This window comes from Budorcas taxicolor, chromosome 1 (assembly GCF_023091745.1).
Source record: "Budorcas taxicolor isolate Tak-1 chromosome 1, Takin1.1, whole genome shotgun sequence".
Lineage (NCBI taxonomy): Eukaryota > Metazoa > Chordata > Mammalia > Artiodactyla > Bovidae > Budorcas > Budorcas taxicolor.
The window spans coordinates 151,519,138-151,542,596 of record NC_068910.1 but is presented as its reverse complement, the minus strand read 5'-3'; the positions used below and the strand labels follow the sequence as shown (position 1 = coordinate 151,542,596).

The following is a 23,459-nucleotide window of genomic DNA, read 5'->3' as shown; positions in this document are numbered from 1 at the left end:
AACTATGGGGTTTAGGATGTCTGTCTGCAGAGCCAAGAGGGGCTTGTTCCTTCTCTTTTTCCTCTCCTAGCATCTGGATTCTCAAAGGGGAGATGAGGAGGCCCCTTTCCCTCCATCTACACCTTTCTACTCCTAGGGCATATATCAGAAGATTTGGTGATGTGTATCACATATGCCTACACAAGCACAAAGTGAAAGTGAAAGTGAAGTCGCTCAGTTGTGTCCGACTCTTTGGGACCCCGTGGACTGTAGCCTACCAGGCTTCTCTGTCCATGGGATTCTCTAGGCAAGAATACTGGAGTGGGTTATCATTTCCTTCTCCAGGGGATCTTCCCGACCCAGGGATCGAACCCGGGTCTCCTGCATCGGAGGCAGACGCTTTAACCTCTGAGCCACCAGGGAAGCCACAGGACAAAGGCAAAAAGGGAGGAAGAGTGTTACACACCTGTGGTGCTTCAAGTGGTTCAGTATGAATGGGACATGGAGTTGTGGTGGCATTGGGTGAGGCTAACAGGGTAGTCACGGCCTGGACCACCCATGGCCTCCGAACCCAACTGAGGAGTCTGCACCGTATTTGGGACACAGCAAGAGACATCATTTCTCTTCACATCTTGAGTATCATCTGTAAGCCAAGCAGTGCTGTGGTCCATGCATGTCTTGTATGGCTACTGTGGTTCATAAAACCACAAAAGGATTTAAAATCCTTTGGATGAAAGGGTAAGATTGCTCATTCATTTAGTGAAAGACGTATTGTCATATTTTTCTTTAATGCAAAGTTTCCAAGTTTCTGTATCTTTAGCTTAAAAGTTTAAGAATAATGAAGCCTGTTTGTGAACTTCAACTTGTTTTATTCTGCACTAAACAAGTTGATTAAAAAAATCCATCAACTGATGCATTATTACTCATTTCTTTTTCAGAAACTACTTCCACAGTTCACAAAAATTAATGTGTCAATTTTGGGGACACATTTAAAGATAGAAGCTGAGAGTGTAGGGAATATTTGGACAACTTTTGACTGGAAGAAAACTACTTGCCTCCATGTTTAGTGTTTTTCTACAAGAATTCATTAATTATTCACGAATTACACAAATGAGATAATTTTGTTAGAAAAAAGTGATGAATGAATTTGTTTTTCTATTCAGAACATCCAGCACAAAGCCAAGATGGTACATTCTCTCACCATTTCTTTAATAAGTCTCTTATTCATATGTTTAAAGAATGAGATCATTTGGCAAAAAAAAAATATACTATGATGAGGAATAAATAACAATTGTGCTGAATGATCATTTGTGTGTGCATGTGTTTTTCCTAGATCACGAGATAGGAAGGAAGTGGTACTCACTGATTGAGGGTAGACCATGTGAAAAATTAATGACTAAAAATGGAAATGACAGAATTATAGAGTTGTTTTGAAGAAAGAGAAGGAAGCAGTGGAGCATTAAAAAAAGGCAGGTTTGCAAGAGCTGTGTTTCTGTCAAAGCTTATATATGCAGTACCAGAATAAGAGACACATTCCAGAGGCAGGGATCAGAGCATGGGGCTGAGCAGAAAGGAGAAGACATGTATTGCAAAGTCTGGATGGGAGAGAAATAAACGCATAACCACAGAAATGACAAAGTCAGTGTAATGGCAGAGAACAGGCATGTAGGTCTGAAGTCAGAAGAGAAGGAAGGGAAGTCTACTCTCTAAATTCTCTTTCCTGTTTAAGTATCAAAAGAAGAAAAAAAATTTTTTTTGTATGGCCTATCTCTTCCATGCTCATTTTTATTTATCAGATTTTGAATTTGTAACATAAATAGTTTCAGTATAAATATTTCCACCCACAGCTGTTTTTCAGAGTCTTGATAATAGACACTGATGGAGTCAGTAATCAGTGAGGTCACATGCAGGGTTCATTAGACAAAGTGCTGGGAGCTCACTTCAGAATGGATGGACTCGGAAGCTAGCTGTTGGACTGTAGGGCAGCTTCACATTCCCCACAACCAACTGAAAGGCTGATGATAAGCTGATCCCAGTGAAAACCAGAGAGATGAGCTGTGGAAAAACCCTCTGCTTCAATGGGGAGGAAATGCTTTGCTAATCTTCCTAGGGGGATCTTAGGAGATTCAGATTCCTTTAAAAATCTTTAATATTTGAACCCTGATATACAATGGAATGGAATGCCCTGGTGGCTCATATGATAAAAGAATTGGCCTGCAATGTGGGAGACCTGAGTTCGATCCCTGGGTCAGGAAGATCCTTTGGAGAAGAAAATGGCAACCTACTCCAGTATTCTTGCCTGAAAAATCTCATGGACGGAGGAGCTTGGTGGGCTACAGTCCATAGAGTTGCAAAGAGTTGAACACGACTGAGCGACTTCACTTCCACACAGTGGGAAACTGTCACAAAGTTTGTGAGAACCTCTTTATGAAGTAGGAAGCATCTCATATAAATATCCTTTCATAAAAGTCTGTCAAATTTAATAGAGTTAGCTGTGCATTTGAAATATATGCTCTTCTCAAGTGATTTTTCTAGACTGACTGGTATGCTTAGCTTACCAGCATGAGGGAATTAGAAGAAAGGATGAAAAGTAGTTTAATTTAGGAAGGCAGTTAGAGGGGTGGGTGAATAAAGCCAGGACATGAAGCTGTAGACCTGAATTCTAATATTTCTTGTGATAAAAAATAATCTAAGTGATCAAGTCAAGCTACTTCCCTATTCCAAGACTCAAGTTACTTTGTATGAAGAAGAAGAACCAATATAATTAAACTTCATAGCAGCAGCACACTTTCATCATTCAAAGTTTCTCTGCACACCTAGGGGCCGACTTACTCTAAGGGACTTCAGCACAGGCATTAAATCCCCTCGTCTGTTTAAAGTGGCTGGGAATGGGTTCCATGGAGCACAATTTAAAAATCACTGCATTAGATTCTCTTCTGAAATTCCTTCCAGCTCTAATGACTACAGTTTTCAGACCGACTGGATAAACTGACTTAAAACAACCAAAAAACAAAACCAGTAAAAGCACAACAAACATTCCACAGTGAAAGGCTGAATGGTTTCCTTTCAAGCTATGTTCCAAATGGCTGAGTTTCAGCACTACTGTCCTGGCTTGTTATTTTCATATATCACATCATTTTTATACTCAGCAAGTCAGCTCATGTCATTTCAATTTTACATATATTTTTCTCAGTGACTAAAGATGCTGCCAGCACTTTCCCCATTAGATTCAAAAATGGGCTATTTGAAAGTTACTTACATCTATTTATTTTTCCAAGTTGAAAGTTTAGTTTTTTTTCTATGATGCATGTAATGAACATAGGCTGTACAATAATATCCTAAAATAAAAATACATAGTGGCATTTAAGATGTTTGTTAAACTTGAAGTGGTTACTCATGGTCTCTCTTTTAGTGATTACAGGTTTTCATTGGACCCTGTGGTTTGCATTACTGTTTGCAAAGTTGGGGAAGATGAACTGGTGGAAGAGGCTGCGTGCCTTCCCTCTACAAGGTGGGTACCTTGCTAACTCTCTGAGATGCTAAGTTGGTAAGAACAGGAAGTGGTAAAAGTCCTGAATAGGAAATAATAGCAATACTTTCTGCTTACAAATATCTGACCTACTCATTTTATCAAGTGGGGATATTTTACGTTTTAGGTTAACTAGTTCTTTTTTGAGGTACTCGAACCTCGGGAGACAGAAGCCCATCTAACAATATATCTTAATGTCCATCGTTTTAATCCGATCAACAACTGGATTAGGTTAGTTTCAAGGGAGAGGCTTGAAAGCAGGAGGTATAAAGAAGGAGAGAAATAGGGGGAGAGCAGAGGCCCACCCAGGTACAGGGACATCCTACTCTCCTCTGTTCTTAGAGTCTCATAAGTGTAACAGGTCACAGACTGGAACCCCAGGGCTGTATACAGACCCACACTGTTTTGACTACACACGGTTATAAAATTTCAAAACTGAGTTTAAAAAGTTAAAAAAGTAGATTTATTGCTTCTCTTGAAAAATGAGTACATGTGGTGACCCTGAGCCTATTTTCAATAAGATGGCAATTAGGTGGGGCTGGTAGGTGTTGCCCCTTCTAGAGGGGCCAGCAGGTGATCTCAGCCATTGTCTTTCTCACTTCTTGTTTTTCTTATACATAGTCTATTCTCATCTCTGAACTTGGTTGATCGAAGGAGGCATTTGTATCTATAACCTCAGAACAGACTTTACTGTTTAGTAGTATTATAATGTAGTCCCAAAGAAACCAAGGGGATTCTACACCTACTCAGTCCAAGACTTTTAACATCAACTCCCACCACTCACCCACTCCAGTACCTGACATTTATAAAGCACTTATTTCATGCCACACACTCTGCTAAGCATTTACGTACAGCAACTTATTTATCCTAACTACTTTGTGAAGTAGATAGAATTTTCTTCATTTTATAGCAGAGCAGCCTGAGGCTCAGAGAGGCTGGTTAATTTTTCCCGATATAGCTACTACATGGCTGTAGTCTGTTTTCATTCGCATTTCTGACTGTGAAAGCCTCGCTCTTAACCACTGTATAACAACTGCTATATTCACAATGGCCAACATGTGCAGTGGCAGAGGAGCCAGCAGACCTGAAAGGCACCAGACTCGAGTACCCAACAGCGCCCCACAGAAGGCACACAGACCGCTTACTAGTAACACAGAGACGTAATGACCGACTCAACATTCAGGAAGCCTGAGCTGCTGGTGGAACGAGCATGAGACAAAACGGCAGTGGGCCTGGATTCTAAACTCTGCTCTGACTGACGGAGGCTGCATTGGACACAAGGCTCCTCAGAGAGGCACCCCCATTTGAACCTCACAACAGACGTCTGAGCCAGATGGTATTATTCCATTTTACAGATGAAGAAACCGAAACTCTGAGAACTTCAGCTGCTCACTCCCAGGCCTTCTGCTTAGTAAGCGACGAAGCTGAGAGTGGAAACTAGGAGGATGGCCGCCTCCTTCCTTTCAGGGCTCTCCTCTCTGCCTCTGTGTCGCTCCAAAGAATCACCCTCTACATTTTCTGGCCTTCTACCTTCAGACCTCAGGAACATGTCAGAAGACTCTGAAATTAAGATATTAGGTCTGTCCTTTCAGTTTTTCCTGGAGTCAGAGGTGATGCCTAGAGGAATCAGTACACTAATCTGAAATGTATGAAGTCGACATCCTCCCCCCACCCCTCAAATCCCTCAGCATTGTAAGTTTATAAGGAAAAATTAAGTTACTTTGCATTACTGGAATTTCTACCCCCCGCCCCCTTCTCAATTACCTAACTCAGGTTAGGTAATTGAACTATTTTCCTATTACTTGACACAAATAGGTAATGTTTTCATATTATTACTTGACACAAGTAGGCAACGTTTAGGAATAAAAGATGAGTGAAAATGCCTTTATCCCAGTTACTTTTCTGTTTAACCTTTTGCAAAACTTTCCCCTTGCCTTGTATAACACTTACTGATGACAAATAGCTTTGCTGACAGATGGCATTGATTGGACTACAGTAGTGAATTTTTCTTTACTCTAATGCTGATTTCATATAGACAGCAAATTTGAAAAGCTTTGGTCTCTCTCATCAGACATAAATATGGCTTATTTTCATTGAACCATTTCTCATCTATCAATCTCTCTGGGGAAAATGCTAATGAGCCTATGTCTATTGTGAGCATAATGGGGGCAACCACAACTGCATAATGTGCTTGGTCCTTCAGAATCTCACAGCACCCTGTTTCAGAATCACCAGGCTGCCCAGCTTGTCTCTTTCTTGCAAGTCTAGAGGGGGTTTCTGTTCTTGGTGACCAACACGGAGTTCCAAGAAGGTATCCAGGAAGAGTGTTATACATGATGTCAAGAGACAAGGTCTCAAGCTTTATAAGTCTTATCAGAGGTAAATGGGATCTGAATTGTATTTAAATTAAGTCACCACACTGATATGGCAAGAAAAGCACTGGCCAGATGGTGCAGAGTACAACAAGGCAGTGATACGTATCACCCCCATTCCTTTCACTATTTATGAGTCCAGAATCAGGTCCGCTGCTTAGACGGCGGTATGACCACATTAACTGTTAGTACAAGAAGGAAGCTCAATATCCCTTCCTGTTTCTCTGTTTCTCATTCTTCCATTTTTCTTTCACATTGGCCTTTATTTTCCTCTTTAGGATTCATTCCCACAATGACCACTAGGATAAAATTACAATCCTACTCAAATGCATTTCTGCTACTGGAAACACAGGGGGTTGTCTATACTTTGCCTCTTCTTTTTCTTAAAGGAAAATTCATAGAAATTCTAGTTTCCATGGCTTTCTTCTTGGGCTTCTTCTACAAATTTAAAAGGAGACTCTCATAAGGGTGTCAACTACAGATTGGCACCTGCCAAGAGCATTTGCCAGTGACTGAACAACAAGGGCGTTTGCCATCTGCCTCTGTGGAGATCGAACCCTGTGCTGCTGCAGCTGCACCTTCAGTACCCCCTGAGGGTGGAGAGTGAGGCACTTGGTGCTCCAGGGAAATTGGTGGAACAGGTCTTTAGATAGATATTTTCAGGAACTGATTTCATGATCCCAATCCTTGCAGCTCTTCCTATCTAGAAAATCACTAAATTCCTTCATCAGTTCCTCATGACTAGCATAAAACCTTTTGTAAAGTAAGCTTTTGATTGCACTGAACTCCTCCTTCACCAAAATCTGATATATTGACCTTCTCCCACTACCTCTTTGGAACAGAGAGCTATCTGAGGTGCTATCTCCTAGACTGCAGTCCTCATTTTGACCCAAATAAAACTTAACTCGCAACTCTCATGTTGTACATCTTTTTAGTGGATAAAGGTTTGGGGCTAAGAAAGGTACGTGTTGTCTCTCTCCATGGTGCTTCTCATGTCTGGTCAAAGCTCTCCTGGGGGAGGCTGTCTAGGGATGGGAAAGGTGAGTGGATGGTAACAACCACTTTTCAGCTCTAATTATGCATATATTTGCTTGGAAGGGCATTTCTCTCCTAATAAAGCTACAGGGGCCAAGAGGGAAGTAAACTGTGAAGGAATGTTTATAGAAAAGATTATTCCTGTGAGGGTTCAATAAATACTGGCCAATTATGATACTTCCTAGTAGGTGGTTATTTTATATAATTACAGTACCGAAGCAAATCAACCTCTTAATGCCCACCTATGGGATGACCAATAATGGGCGACCATAGGGAGCTATGTAGGATGATAGATGGTGTATTGGATTGCATATCAAGAGGGAAGGCTGGCTTCCAGTGCTCTCTCTGTACTTAACCAGGGACTCAGAGCAACTCAATGCAGCTTTCCAGATCTCAGTGTTCCTTTTTGCTAAATTGGGGTTTTGGGGTGGTATTATGGACTGAATGTTTGTGTCCCCTCCAGATTCATATATTGAAGCCCTAACCTTTAATGTATTTGTATCTGGGGACACGCTCACAGGGAGATGATAATGGTTAAATTGTGCCTTAAGAATGGGGCCCTAATAAGAGGACGAGACACCAGAGCTCGCTCTCTCTCTCTGCCAGGTGATGATGAGAGGATACAGTGGGGAAGGCTCTCTTTCTATAAGCCAGAAAGACAACCTTCGCCAGAAACCAAACATACCAGCATGTTTATCTTGGACTTTCTAGCCCCTACAGCAGTGAGAAAGAAATATGTGTTGTATAAGCCACTTGGTCTATGATATTTTGTTTGGCTGGTCAAGCAGGTGATGATGACCAGCTAATTAAAATGACATACTCAAGAGTCCCTTGGACTGCAAGGAGATCCAACCAACCAGTCCATCCTGGAGGAGATCAGTCCTGGGTGTTCACTGGAGGGACTGATGTTGAAGCTGAAACTCCAATACTTTGGCCACCTGATGCAGAGAGCTGACTCATTTGGGAAGACCCTGATGCTGGGAAGGATTGAGGGCAGGAGGAGAAGGGGATGACAGAGGATGAGATGGTTGAATGGCACCACCAACACAATGGACCTGGGTTTGGGTGGACTCTGGGAGTTGGTGATGGATAGGGAGGCCTGATGTACTGCGGTTCATGGGGTCACAAAGAGTCGGACATGACTGAGCAACTGAACTGAACTGAACTGAACTGGTTTATAGTTTATAAAGTACTTTTACAAACTCATTTTCTTAGAGAAACTCTAAGAGGTGGGAAGAGCAGAGTATTATTTTACATATATGGAAATACCTCAAATCACAAGGCTACCACAAGGCTACTAAGTGGAATTCAGTCAGATGCAAACCTGAATCTTTGAGCATTTTTAGTTGTAAATGGCTGTGGTTTTCTTGTTTTTATCATCATTACATTGGATATCTAGGAATTCTAGTTTTTAGGTTTCCAGGTAACTCCCAGGTGAAGAATGTTAGATTTATCACAAGTGATACATATATTTTTTCTCTTCAGAACTATAAGAGTTGCTTCCTTTGACCAGATATTCTCAAAATAAGGACTAGGATCAGCAGTGAGAAGTGAGCATTTAGAAAAGCAAGTTGTTGGGCCCAACTTGGACCTGACCTGCAGAATCAGAAATTCTAGGGGGTGGGTGGCACTGAGCAATTCCTGAGAAGCTCTCAAGGGGATTCTGAGGCTGATAAATTTGAGAACCGTGGTTCTGATCGTCTACATCTTTGTTACAGGTTGACTTTGACATTTCCCTGCCTTATTGTACTGAAGGATATGCGGCTGCAACTCTGAGTCCTACAATCATCTATGGCATACTGTTAAAACTATTTTGAAATGTTTGAACCTACAAATGTATCCTCTTTACAATGACAATATTCTATAATTTTGTGTTAGCCTTCCTTTATGTTTGCTTGGAATTTGGAAACATTTTAGAAAAAAAGTTATCTTGGTCAGCATATCACAAACCTTGAATTAAACTGACTCTATTCTAATTAAAATAGTACTTTCAAAAAGATTTAATTTACTATTTATTCAAAGTGGCTAATGTTTTTAATCCCTTACACATGGTACTTTTACTCCTCCACACTGACCCCTGACATCTCAGTAACTTCAAAGGAAATTCACCTGTACGTGAGATCTATTCCTAAACAAAAGACATCCTCATCCAATCAGGAAAGAATATTTTAATAAATAATAAAAATAACCAAAATACATCTATAAAATTTCTTTTAACATTTATCCTAGAAAGCCAAATATAGAACTAATTATATTAATTATATGTAAATGTACATATGTATATTATATATGTTATATAATTATACATATAATGAAATATTTTTATATCAAATGTCTGGGTTTTAGAGGTATAAAGATTTTTATCCAGTGCTTCCTTTGATTACTTTCCTATGCTTGGAGTATGAAAACTAGGGATTTCTGGAAAAGAATATGGACTTCAATGCCAATGTGATCCATTTATATTTAAATGACTATAGAACTGTGTGGGTGTGTAATTACATATTATGTGGCACCTCTTATTACCTTAGGACATTAACACTGACCTAAGAATTCTCTGGAACATTTTCTTATGTATCTTAAATAAATCTTGCCACTAAAGTTTCACAAAGAGAAAAGCACAATATTGCCTTTTAAGAATAAAACTTACACATTTCCAAAATTACTTTTTCTTATAGAGAAATAACAAAGAAATCACCTTTTACCCCCTTAAATGTGGGGGGGTGAATAAACTCCTCATACTCTACGCTGCTTGTTATTACTGTGCTTACATAAGCCAAACTGTGGGCTTTCAGTGGAAGTATAAGACTTACAAATCACATGACTGATGAAACGGCATATAGCTTACACAGCGTTTGTAGAGCGACAGCTTCTGAATGACAGTTTTAATGAGCTTAATGGACTTCTGACCATCACAGCACTCCAACTATTTCATTTATCTTCTTTAGATTTTCTTTTGGCACCATTTACTGAGATAATTTTGTAACTATATGAAGACTGACTAACAAATTTCTACCATGTTTCTGAAAAGACCCAGGAAGACTAAATTGAACATAAAGATTCCTCCTCCCCTGCCGAAATATGTATAATAACTATGAGATGAAGCAGTATTAAAAAAAGCTATTCCACACACATCCACTCACAAACACACATGCACTTTTAATGTTGATCTCTTAAATTCAGGATGAATTGTTAATAGTGTTATAAAGACTAATTAGAGTGTTTTCCCAAATATTTTACTTTGAGGTTGTCAATCCTGTCATTGTTTCTACCTAGGATTTACTCATTACATCAACACCAAATAAACCGTCCCCAAAAGGAGGGACTACTTTTTACTGCCAACAGCAAACACCAAAGCCAACTCATATTCATAATTACTCATCTTTTAAAACAAGTTTTGACATGAATGACTCAGCAAAGCTGGGTTACTGCCAACTGCTGCCAACTGGTCCAGTGGCACCAGAGGAAACATGAGAACTAGACTCAACAGTGATGGAGAAACTGAATCCTCTCTCTTTTGATCCAGGTAAGAAAAGTGTTATTTTCTAAAGAAGCAGGAGAGTAGGTTCTATTTTTTAAAAGATTCTTTAACAGTTAACAAAATGTGTTTAGGCACAACAATATAAATTTGTGAAAAGTACAACAACAGAAAAATAACAACTCTCTTTTCTGAATCCCCAAATTCACTTTAAAAAAAAAGCTTTAGGAAAAAATGAAGAAAAGAAAGAAAAGCAGCTCTGGCAGTAGAACAATATTAAAGAACTGCAAAAAGAATGGGAATTTAACGTCTTCATGATTAAGAGAGAAATAAAATAAAACTTTTCATTTTAATAGAGATATGTAAAGGTATATGAATTCTCCTACTCAATTGCATTTTACCTTTTTTACATTTGCCAGGGAGGTTCAGTCCTTCCATCAGAATGCCAGTCTACAGGGCAGGGTATATGGGAAACAGAGATCACACACCCAGAGAAATTAATCTGACATAGTTAAAATGACGGCTAATAGTCCGGCAGAGCACTCAGGCTCTGGTCCCACTTATTAACTGAACTGACAATTTGGCACTAAGCAGAAACACAGGGCCAAATCCAACATTCTTCCACCCTGGCTTACTCAGGAGCAGCAGGGTGAAGATAAGGCAAGAAAAACCTGACTTTAGTTTGAGTGAACCCTCTAGTATGGACATACTCTGCCTCTCCTGGGGAGATGCTTTGTTTGGCCAGTTTTCCCTGGAATGCTACTTCAGTAATCACAATCACTCCAGGCCTAACAGGCCAGTCTGTAAGTCAATGTTTCTGGTTGCTCTCTTCTGATGGTCATTTTCCCTTTTATTCAGAAGCAGACACAATGGCCCCTTTAATGCAATCACCATGATGCAAAACAAATGGCATGATTAGGAAATTGTCCAAATTCAACTCGGCTTTCTGTAACTTGCTGACTGCCTTCATTCTAATAGCTTCATCTGTTCAGATCTCTGAATTATTTCTCTATCCCTACCTGAACTTATGTCGAAATCATCAGAATCACAGCCACTTACACATGAAATAGATGTGCAGTTCTCTTGTCTCCTTGATAATTAACAAAGACATTAGGGGCTAATGCCAATTCCGTGACATGAGCTGGATACCTTCCATTACCTGGTATGCCATTGCGTATGGTCTATTAAGCAGTTTTCATTTCACCTTATGGGCCCATATAAAATACAAGCTAGATGTTTCTCAAATTACAAGAAGTTTTAAAGACTATTACCTAGCTTCTTTTTTGGTTTGTTTTGAAATTTGAACTCTCTAAATTTACTGCAGAAAATCTGTGAAAGTAAACAGGGCAATATGTTTTAAACTTCTCAGTTTGAAAGTCTTTTATCCTCCTCCTAAATTATAACTGTTTTACACTAATAGTAGCATTTCTCATTTTCAAAATAAGATACATTCTGGTTCCTGTTTAAATATTTTTTCCAAATCAAATTATCATTGTTCTGATTTATTTTTTCAAGTAGGGTTTTCAATTTCCAAACATTCTCTTATTTCGCTCTGTTTTATTTTTCTTCATTCTTACATACAGGACATACATGTTGACATCATGCAGAAGTCAGTGTATTAGAGGCCTTAGACAGAGAGGCCTAGCTGCTCTCAAAATCTACCTTATGCAGGCCTCAGTTAGTCAGGCTAATAAAGTTGCCAGGGCAGAGCTGAAAGCTCAAAGGGCTCACCGTTGTCAAAAATCTACAGTGCAACAGTAGAAAATGTATGTAAGCATTCACTTACCTGCTTTTGATCAACAATTATTTCCAGGTCTTCGTCACTGCTTAGTTTTCCATATCCTTTTTCTTTACTTTTCTTGTGAAAGAATAATTTTAAATTATCATTTAGTTTCTTTCCATTAATAATGTTAATTCCTACTTAAAACTTTTTAAAGATAAAAGTCTTTACTTAATCTTGTTCACTAGTCATAATACATCATTCTTTACGCCAACCTCTCATGGACAGTAGCAAATATTTTTATTAAATTGCTGGCTTCTGCTTAGCCTCTCCCATCCAAATTATACCTTTAATCCTTTTCTGAATACTGTTATGCTTCTTTTTCAATTCTATAGTTTCAGAAAAGATTCTTTAATAATTCAAGATAAATAATACATTCCTTAGAGTCCTAGGGCATTTTTCTTAAACACTGAAGCTGCATTTAGTGATCATATTATGCTTAAGACTTCAGGTACTAAATGTTTTCTTTTAATCCTTCATATATTTTTAAGAATAAGCAAGTATAACACCACTCAGATAATGAGTCTTCAGATTTTCTATGTGCTGTGCCATGCTTAGTTGCTTAGTTGTATCTGACTCTGCAACACCATGCACTGTAGCACACTAGACTCCTCTGTCCATGGGGATTCTCCAGGCAAGAAAATACTGGAGTGGTTTGCCATGCCCTCCTCCTGGGGATCTTCCCAACCCAGGGATGGAACCCAGGTCTTCTGCATTGCAGGCAGATTCTTTACCATCTGAGCCGCCAGGAAAGCCCAAGAATACTGGAGTGGGTAGCCTATCCCTTCTCCAGGGGATCTTCCCAACCCAGGAATTGAACCAGGGTCTCCTGCAATGCAGGCTGATTCTTTACCAGGTGAGCTACCAGGGAAGCCCCAGATTTTCTTTATTTGCCTATAAATCTGATGAAAACTGATACTGGAAGAGACAACTCAGAAATAATTTTTAAAAGGTAAATAAGAAAAGTTTCAAAATTAGATAGCCTAAAAAGTTGGAAGAGTACAGGCCATTAAAAAAAATATTCTTTATTGGCATTTTTTCCTCCATCTGTCTTTCCCCATAGCAAAAGTTATAAAGTTAGAAAACAACACAGATCATGCCAACAGTTTTACTGTTGTGTTATGGGAGAGAGATAATATGTCTGAATCTTCTTTTTCCCCCTTTCTCCCAGTGCATGGTTAAAGGAAATACCAGGAATGACAGCTACTTCTTAATTTCAGAAATTATTAGTACCTTGCAGGGGAGCAGTAACAAAAAGAAAAGAAAATTCACTACCTAATTAGCTGTAATCCAAGATTGGTATCTTTAAAAAAACAAAAACAAAATCCTGCTCAGTATTAACTATATCAACTACAATTAAGGGAATTATAAATATTTCTCATGTTTGCATCCACTGTGCCACATTAAGATCCTTGTCTTATTACGGGAAGAATTACATCCTTCAGCAAACATGACAAACATCTTCTTTACATTATGGGACATGATTCTTGTCTGTTTTTTCTCCTATAACGTTTCAAAAGCAGATTTCCACATTTCCCCACTCCCTCACCCCTCCAACAAACATACCTCTGATTGTTGTGTTTTTTTTTCCCCTGTGATAGAGATTTCCTGAATATTCAGTACTAGGATGCATAAATAAAATCTGAATTCTCATTCATATATTAATGAGTTTAGCCACTTAGAACAGAACAGATGGCCACAGTATTTCTATTATTATTCTTGTCCTCATTTGAGGTTCCATTTCAAGACTGATGGAAAACAAAAAGAACAAGGTTGGTTTCAATCAAACTGACTTCCTATCACTTTGCTTTCGTATCCTTTTAGTCCACTGGTCACCATAAGATATTGTCCAGAGACCCACTAATGCAAATCATTTAGAAATGCCTTTACTGAATATTGATCTATATACGTACCAAGTAGCTCATTTGCACGACCCGATTTCTGGACAAAAGGACATTAAGTAGAGATGGAATATGTGTCTTTCCATCCATTTCACTGTCAGACATCCCAGAATTCTTTGCACCAGCCGCAGTGGATTCATTGCCAGGACTTGCTGACCAGAGGACCACAGATCTCGCCCAGCAATGCTACATATAATGCGCCACACTAACCGAAGTATCCCCGGATCATCGTTTTGACTTTGTAAACACTGTGAAATCATTGAAACTAAAATTTCTTCTTTTTCTAGCTAATGTTTATCCAAGTACTGCCATGTTCCCTGACTGCTGTTCTAGTTTAATGCTCAAAAAACCCTCCATCTATTATTAATTATACAAATTTTTGTATTTCATCTCATGCATATGGACTACTCAGTTTCTCTGTCAAAAAAGTTTTCAATGCCCCACCCCAGACTCTTTTTGTGATTAGCAAATCACTACTAATAGATATAACAATGTTGGCATTCACAGAACATAATTCAAGATTGCCCTTCCTGCCAGTACAGATTCTATTTCTCCAGTTTAATCACAACTCCTTATCTGGTTTAGTACTAAATTTCCCCAGAAAGAGGCTAGATCAGGGAAGAAGATTATATTCCCAACTACTGTAAACAGAAGTTGGCATTTTCCAAGAGTGGGAGGAGGCATTTACAGCTCTGGGTTTGTACTTAAGCTCCTAGTCTCCAAACAGCAGACAACTGTACACAGTCAGAAGCTTTCCAGTTTTACTCTAGAGTTAAGCAATATTTTCTAGCTCACCCCATAACCCCATGGGGATTAAGCCTTTTCTAAGCCATCATGGTTATTCGCTCACTTACTGCTTATTTCTAGTGCGAGTATAATCCTCTTTCAAGCACTCAGCTTCCCACTTGGACTGCTTAGATCAGCCAGCCCAGCCAGGGATCTTCAGCTCTCCTCCCTCCTCCCAGCCGGGAATCCCTGTCTTCTATCTATGCACTTGGTCAAGCACAAAAAAGCAACTCCATAGCTCCTGCGTGGTCTTTCACACTGGTCAGAGGACTGACCTAGAAGGAGAAAGCAAGCTAACCTCCCCACTGGCCAAGCATGAGGAGGCGGGGCCTCTGGGGGAGGAGAAGCCAGAAGGGAATCATTTCCTGTGCTCCTCCCACCTCCCTGCAGCCACTGCGACTGAGGATTGCCCCTGAGGCAGTGAGGTTAGGCCCCTGTTCACCTCAGCCGGAGAGCATGCTACCTGCTGAGAGCAGATTTTGTGCACTGCCCCTCTACATGCAGCTGAGGTGCATCAGTGCAGCTGAGGTGCATCAGTGCAGTGAAGTTAACACGGTGAGGACCTCGAGGTGGGAGAAGTGAGGAAAGAGAAAAATTGCTGAAAACGTCTCCCACTCTGTGAGAAGCTTTCAGCTGAGGATAAGTGTCCAATGTCTGACACTCCAAATACAGTATCTCCCCTCCACCCCACAACATTATGAACCCTTTCTGAATAACTGGAATGAGAACTATCTAGTTATTTTTAGTACTGATGATTTTTTTTTTTTTAATATCACTGGATCAGAGCTGCTGTTTTCTTAGGAACATTGAGCCTGATCATCTTTCCTCTCTGTAAATGCTCCATCTCTCTTTAACCCTATCTACCTCCACAAAAATGAAACAGTAAGGTTTCACTTGAATTAAATAAACCATAAAACTTGGAAGATGTATAGGAAAATCATACATGGCCATGGATTCAGAATGTGTATTATAGAAGAAAATTTTGCAAGTAAGTAACAAAACAATAATAAAGTCTGATGGTATTGAGATCTGGAAAACAAAGCACCCAATGTTCTTTTTAGAAGAAGACTATAAGAAGACTATAAGAGTTTATGAAAAAGTGAGAGTTTTAACTGAAAGCTTCCAGTGGTGTATGGGTTGAATTAAAAGAATTCATATATTCACTAGGAATGGAATATACAAGGGAAATTTTGAAAGGGAAAGGAATATATGATTTAATTAATTGTGCCAATTAGCCTCAATTACAATTTTTGCCTAACTATAGATATCAAAATAAGTGTAAAGGTTTACATATAAATATTTCAAAGAATTTTATTACTAATTCTTATTCAATACTACAATGTGATAAATAGTAGACCGAATATTTACTAAAGCAAATGTTAATGAAAAATATATAATATACACAAAAGAAACAAAGACCATCCTACTCTTTTCTTCGTGGTTGTCAGTTTTCAATTCCTATCTTATTTTTCCTATCTTCAATCCCTTCTCTACCACCTTCCTTCCTGCAGCCTACAAAATTGCTCACTTTTCTCCTGTCCTAAAAGATGACTTCCTCACTTCTGCTTTTTCCCTAAAGGCATTCATTTAATCTCTCTTATCTCTTTATCATCAAACTTGAAAGAGTGGTCTGTGCTCACTAGCCATCAGTTCAGTTCAGTCGCTTAGTAGTGTCCGACTCTTTGTGACCCTATGGACTGCAGCATGCCAGGCCTCCCTGTCCATCACCAACTCCCAGAGTTTACTCAAACTCACGTCCATTGAGTCAGTGATGCCCCCTTCCTATCTCTTCACTTCTAAGCCAATCACAGTCAGGTTGCAATTTTCTGTAACTGCATTCTTGACAGTCACCAATGGACTCTTAATTATTAAATTCTATAGCAGCCCTTTTTTAGAGTTAATTGTATGAGGTGGTTTAGTCACTAAGCCGTGTCCAACTCTTGCAACCCCATAGACTACAGCCTTCCAGACTCCTCTGTCCATGGGATTCTCCAGGCAAGAATACTGGAGGGGGTTGCTGTTTCCTTCTCGAGGGGATCTTCCTGATCCAGGAATTGAACCTGGGTCTCCTGCATTGCAGGCAGATTCTTTACCAACTGAACTACAAGAGAAATCCTATAATTGCATGAATTAGTCCCAAATGCAATTTATGATTGACTATAGATGTCAAAATAAATGCATATATTCTTTCAGTGATCAGGTCTGTATCATGATTATGTATTTTCAGAAATATCTTTGCTGTTATTTACATTATTATAGCTATTAAATGGTATTGCCAGCAGCTGAATAGAGGATCAATGAGAGAGGGGAGGATTGGGAAGGAAGATGCTGTGCTAAGAAGATACTTGCTGAGTTTGTAGTTCCTTTGGAAAGTTCATCCAAGTGGAAAGATCCAGTTGTCCAGTTGGATATACGGGTCTATATTTTTAGAAGAGAGATAAGGACAAGACATATGGATTGATGGAGATAATTAAAATTGTCAGAGAGGTCGAGCTCATTAAAAAAGAAAATGTGGAGCCAGAAGAGATGAGGACTAAGGCTGGCATCCTGGAGAATCATTTCATGTAAAGAATGGGCCAAAGAGAAGAACCTAGTGAAGGGAAGTGGAATAGGAGTGGGCATAGGTGTAGGAGGGGAAACTCAGCGCAGTCAAAGGACATACAGTTGTAGATGGTGTCAAATGCTGATGGAAGGTTAAAGAAGGAGGCGAACTGCATACTTCCACTGTATTTGGCATTTTGGAAGTCAACAAGGATGCTAGGAAAAGAAGAATTAATGATGAAGGAACCAAGATTAAAGTAAATTAATGTATACATTGGTGGTAATGGTGAGAGGGGACTTATTTTTTCTTAGAAAGCTTGAATGAAAAGGGAAAGAGGACAAATTTGTTAAGGTGGTAGATCTTATGTCCTTAAGTTACAGCTTTAAAGAGAGAAAGAGAGAGAAATAGAAAGAGAGCAAGAATGCTAGTGCAAAGGCAAAAAATACAGGGCAAGCATACTGGGAGAGTTACAGTTCTCCCTCCTTCCCTTGTGTAAAGGCATTGAGTATGTTCATAGTTCAAGAAACAGCAGTAATGAGAGTGAAAATGTAGATACAAGAGGATGAAGGGGAATAATTCATGAAGCATGAAAGTAAGAACAAAGTGCTTTTGGAGAGAAAGAAAAAGTGCCTGTCTCTCTTAAAATTATAATTACATGATATATATTTACAGAAGAAAAATCTAGACATATATTTCAAATATTAAGTGTCTTATTCTCTGGGTAGTAGAATTATGCATGATCTTTATTTTCTGTTTAAACTTGGGAGTTCTTGAAATAAGAATGATTTTCTTTTATAACAATAATAAAAAAGAAAACAAAAAATGTGATTACTTGAGAGACCCATAAAATTGCCATAGAAAAGACTCATTTAAAGTCTACATTGCAGAAAAGTGACCAGGTTGGGGCTTTACCTTTCCTTTACTACATTTCTGGAGGAATACATGCTAGTTTTTTTAAAATGTAGAGATTCATGCTACAGTTATTACTTCTGTCCCTTGTGGCAAGTGTGGTGGGATGGTGAAGTAGACTATATGTTTATTGCATTTAATACACCCCTTTCCTTCTCACTCCCCCTGATGATATTAAACTTACTGTTTTTTGGATATCATTTTGGCCCCATGTATTTTCTTTTTAAAAAAAGATCCACAGTGTCAGCACACCTACCAACACTACTGCTGTGGATACAAAGAAATGACAAATGGAAAAAACAGAGAATGAGGGAGAAGGAACTTTGCCTCAAAGACTTGGACTAAAAGCTTGACAGCTTCTCCATTTAGGACATAAGCTGAGACAGACCTTTTAAATAGAAAGTCACCACCTTACCAATTAAAAAGACAATTTGTAGATCTTTTATTTTTCTTTCATATGGAGGAAATAAACCTTCTGAAGAGAAAATGTCATCATTACAGAGAATCATTTACAGAAGGGCTTACACTTGGCATTCTTCAAAAACTATTTTTTTCTTAAAAAAAAAAAGACATTCACAGTTGTGTTCTTCCCCCACCAACTGTGATGTTATGGCAAAAAAAGAGCCACAGGGTGCAATTTTTTAGTTTTGGGCCAGGCTTGAGCAAACATAACATATGGTAATCAAACTCAGTTCTAAAGGTATATTGCTGAGTGAAAAAAGAAATGTAAGCACAACAAATATGTTGATGTATTTTAAACCATGTTTTAAACCATAAGCATATGGCCAGATATTTAGTAATTTTTTGATTTTAGGCTAAGCCTATTTGGGAAAATAGGTATTCCAGTTACTTACTGCTGCTGCTAAGTTGTTTCAGTTGTGTCCGACTCTGTGCGACCCCATAGACGGCAGCCCACCAGGCTCCCCCATCCCTGGGATTCTACAGGCAAGAACACTGGAGTGGGTTGCCATTTCCTTCTCCAATGCATGAAAGGGAAAAGTGAAAGTGAAGTCACTCAGTCGTGTCTGACTCTTAGCAATGCCATGGACTGCAGCCCACCAGGCTCCTCCATCCATGGGATTTTCCAGGCAAGAGTACTGGAGTGGGGTGCCACTGCCTTCTCCACCAGTTACTTACTAGCTGAACAATAAAAAGGCAGTGATACACAATACAATTTTCACTCTTGGCTTTGAGGTCCCTCCTTAATGCTGCCTTTTCTATCTTTAGAGTGGCTCTTGGTCTATAAGAGAATAACCTGAAGAATGTTAAAGCTTCTTAAAATTATTTTTGTATTTTCCAAGTTTCTCAAAGATGAGAGTTCAACAGAAATATCCATTAAGAGCACTCAATCATATGTCATTGTACAATGACATTTTCTCCAAAACACAAGTTCAGGACTAGACATATACCTTATTAAAAAAATCAAACATACAGTAAAGTCAAAAGAATTTTATGGTGAGCATCTATATACTTACTAGCTAGATTTCACCACTAACATTTTGTTATACTTGTTTTTGGATATCTGTTCAGCTGTCTGCTGATTTTAAGGCTAAGTCTAGTTGGGGAAGTATAGTACATGTAGTACATATAGTCACATTTTTACAGATTCTTTCCTCCAAGGTTTATTTAATTTTAAACCTCAGAAAAGCAAAATCATTAGTTTAGTAAGCTTCCAAAATAAGAACACTAGAAGTTCAGGATTTGTTACCCTACAGCAAATCATTACTTTCATTTGAAAAGCAAATCAGTGAACTACATTTCTAGCATTATGTGCTAGTGACAGGACCTATCACTAGGATTAGGGAAGAGGATTTCTGATCAAAGTGCTGGGATTTTTACAGTTCTCAGTAAAAGCAAGTGATCAAACAACTCAATATTCTGAAACAAATCCAGGGTGTGATAGGCAGTTCCAGTTGATATTAGTCATCATGTCCTCAATTTCATACCCTTTGATCATACCCTGCAAATATCTTCACTTTCTCTGGGCTGTGTGGTAAGTACCTCTGGTACATCCAACAAAAGTAGGAAGACTCAGGCAGGGCTAGGACGACTAATGATTTCTCAGAGGAGTTGCATATGCTCCTGGGAACAGTCCAATACTAGGGTGGCTTACTGAGAATAAGTATGCAAAAACAAAAATTAAACTTGAAATTTTCAGTCATGTCAGATTGAGCAGTGTTCCACATTACTTTGAGGACAATAAAGACACTCCTCTTAAACCTCCCTCCCTTCCAAAACCAAAGAAAATCACATTCAAAAAGAAAAAAAAAATGATGTCCGTCTTAACAGGAAAATCTTGAGTCCAGTTCTTTCATCTGAAAGGCTCTTGTCTCTATAAAAATCATTTTGATGTTTTCTCTAGACTAGGCTCTTGAAGCTGTAAATGCAGTGGTATAGCCTGCAATGACAGAGCCATACAACTTGTTTCCTGCCTGCTAAAGACAATAATGAGCGATATAGATATATATATATTTCAGTCTACCAGATTTCTCAGCATTATGTGGCATTGGTGCTGTTTCCAAGGCAAGGTGAAACTAAAAGCACTCCCATTTGGCAATTTTATCTGTCATTACTCAAACAGCAGGGAGTGCTTGTTGATGTGAGACAGGTAAGGGGCCTGAGAGAACTAACATCATCATTTTGGATTCTCAAATGGAAATAAATACTTCCATCACATAAAAAGTCTCATCCCCCCCCCCCCAAAATGAATAAAAGGGTAAATTATGTACTCCATACTTGAGAAAAATAAGAAATAATCTAAAACTAAAACTGTTCACCTGTGCCCTCTTCTGATCCCTATTGACATGACTTCTTATTGCTATAGGCATTGGCCCTACCAGATGGGGGCTAGGCGTGTGCTACTCCCATCTCAGACACAGGTGTGCTCTTCACTGGCCTCTCCAGTGGCCCCTTTGCCTTTTCACTGGCAGTTGGTGCACCTGGCACCACACACCTGCTGCTGACTCCTTTACAACAACTGGTCTGGACATGATGATTTTATGTCCTTGTGAAAGAAAACAGCAATCATTTTACTTTAATAAAAAGGAAAGAAAAGCTAGCTGCTTCTGTAAGCACTCTGTCTGCCAAGTAAATATACTCATAATAATGCCTCTATTTTCATACCATCTCTAAACTCACACATTGCTTTGATGCTTTGACAGTGCTCAAGAAAAATATGTTTCTGACAAGAGTAAACCTGAAGTCTATGCCTCAGTCACCAGATCTGTGCAGAAGGCTGTTTACCATTAAGCTGCATTTATGTGACTCATTGATAACCAATTTTTTTATTATGGCTAAAATAACATGAGGGTTTTTTTTTTTTCTTTCATCTGGATCTACACATAGTCAAGACATCTTAGAATAAATTTTCCCTGTTCTTGAGAGTGATTGCCTGGAGGTACAGCCTGTTACTTTCATCTCTGGGCTCTCCTCCGTGGCCTTGAAAACCTCAGGAATTCTAGCCTGACACCATAGTTCTTGTTATTTATCCATCAGTCTCCTGATGGCTTCTTTCATTAATCTCATATCTGCAATGGCTTATGAATTCATTGATGACAACATTTTAGATAAGACATGGAAATCCCTAGATGGTGGGCAGGTCTGGGTTTTCTGTCTTTGTCATGGAGCTTCCAGGCAGTTACTTATTGAGGGAGCTCTTCTAAGCCACAGGATGTACAGAGGCAAGAAACATCTGGTCAATAGACAGCTCATTTATTCACTGGACATATGACACTGGTTACAAGATTAAAACAGCAGAGTTCAGAGGATATGCAGCCAATCAAACACACTATTTTTGGATGAACATCAATTAATAATATCTTTATAACGAGGGGAAAATAAAGTGGCTTATAATGAAAGGCAAAGTTTAAATAGCTTCATTTATATAAAGTATTGTCACCAATCACCTGAGAGCAAATATCCTGTGATTCCTGGGCTCAAGTAAAAAGGAGTTTGATGGCTAGAAACTATAGATTTGAGTCACGAGGCAATTTTTTTTTTTTAATTTGAGAAAATACAAGGTAGAGTAGGTATTCAAGTACTTGATGAGTTTGTTCAGACAAAATTATATTAATTTAGGACAAGGGTTGCTTCATGTTGATGCAAGATCACCCTTTTCACTAGGGGTGGTAGATTCAGTTAGTACAGTTACATGACAGTAATCACAGAAGTAGTTATATGTAGTGGATCACTCCTGACATTTTCAGCAAACACAAAATCCATTACTGGAAAAAATAAGCACAAATGTATGTGAATACACATGGCATTTTTGGTAGTTTGCTGATTTTTACAGGAAATTCCTTATGACTTAATTGACTGATAAGAAATAATCTTCAAAAAATTAACAGCTAAAAAACCTCCCTTGTTTGATGATGAGTAAGGGATAAGAAGGAGCTTCTCAAATATGGTAATTTTATTTTCTCTTGGCATAAGAATGGAGTATTTTCATTTTATTCTTGTACTATTTTAAACATTTCATATATGTTATACTTTACAGTAAAAGTATATTACTAAAATTTTATTTTAAATATATTCTATAGATTCAATATATCTATATTTTTTCCATAAAAGAGACTTGGGTATCATGTAAATATAAGGTAATAATGGAATAGATTTTGCCATATTTTAGTCTACCAAATATACCATAAGCTGCTTGAGGTCAGGGCTGTGTTATTCACTTATCCTCTTAAGTAGTTTTGATCATTTAGTATTGTTGTTGTTCAGTCACCCAGTCGTGTCCAACTCTTTGCGACCCCATGGATGGCAGCACACCAGGCTTCCCTGTCCCTCACTATCTCCCAGAGTTTGTTCAAACTCATGTCCATTGAGTTGATGATACCATCCAACCACCTCATCCTCTGTTGCCCCCTTCTTCTCCTGCCCTCAATCTTTCCCAGCATCAGGGTCTTTTCCAATGAGTTGGCTCCTTGCATTCATCTAGTATGAATGTGCCGGAATCTGGGGCTCTAGAGCCCACAGGGGAGGTGTGGTACCCTGCTCAGAAAGCTTGATACCTACTGGGAAAGGGAAGTAACTGAACAGATAATTATAAACAAGTGAAGAACCTGTGACAGAGGAGTCTGGAGATATAAAGGAGACTATGGGACTTTGCTTTGTGTTAAGGTCACAGGAGACCTGGAGGAGATACTGGGA

At 38.8% G+C, this 23,459-nt stretch overlaps 1 protein-coding gene and 1 non-coding gene across 2 annotated transcripts in view; both read right to left on the bottom strand.

Moving 5' to 3' along the window:
- Nucleotides 1-14,941, bottom strand: part of PEX5L (peroxisomal biogenesis factor 5 like) — a 205,758-nt gene extending 190,817 nt beyond the window's left edge. The window contains exons 1-3 of the mRNA XM_052638244.1: nucleotides 14,922-14,941; nucleotides 14,084-14,243; nucleotides 12,177-12,248 (exon numbers count right to left, since the gene is read on the bottom strand). Coding sequence (XP_052494204.1) covers nucleotides 12,177-12,248; nucleotides 14,084-14,176 — 165 coding nt within the window. The 5' untranslated portion in view covers nucleotides 14,177-14,243; nucleotides 14,922-14,941. The remainder of the gene's footprint in view (nucleotides 1-12,176; nucleotides 12,249-14,083; nucleotides 14,244-14,921) is intronic.
- On the bottom strand, nucleotides 331-402 carry TRNAR-CCG (transfer RNA arginine (anticodon CCG)). Its single transcript has one exon. It is a non-coding gene; the product is annotated as a tRNA-Arg (tRNA).
- Nucleotides 14,942-23,459: the final 8,518 nt, after the last annotated feature.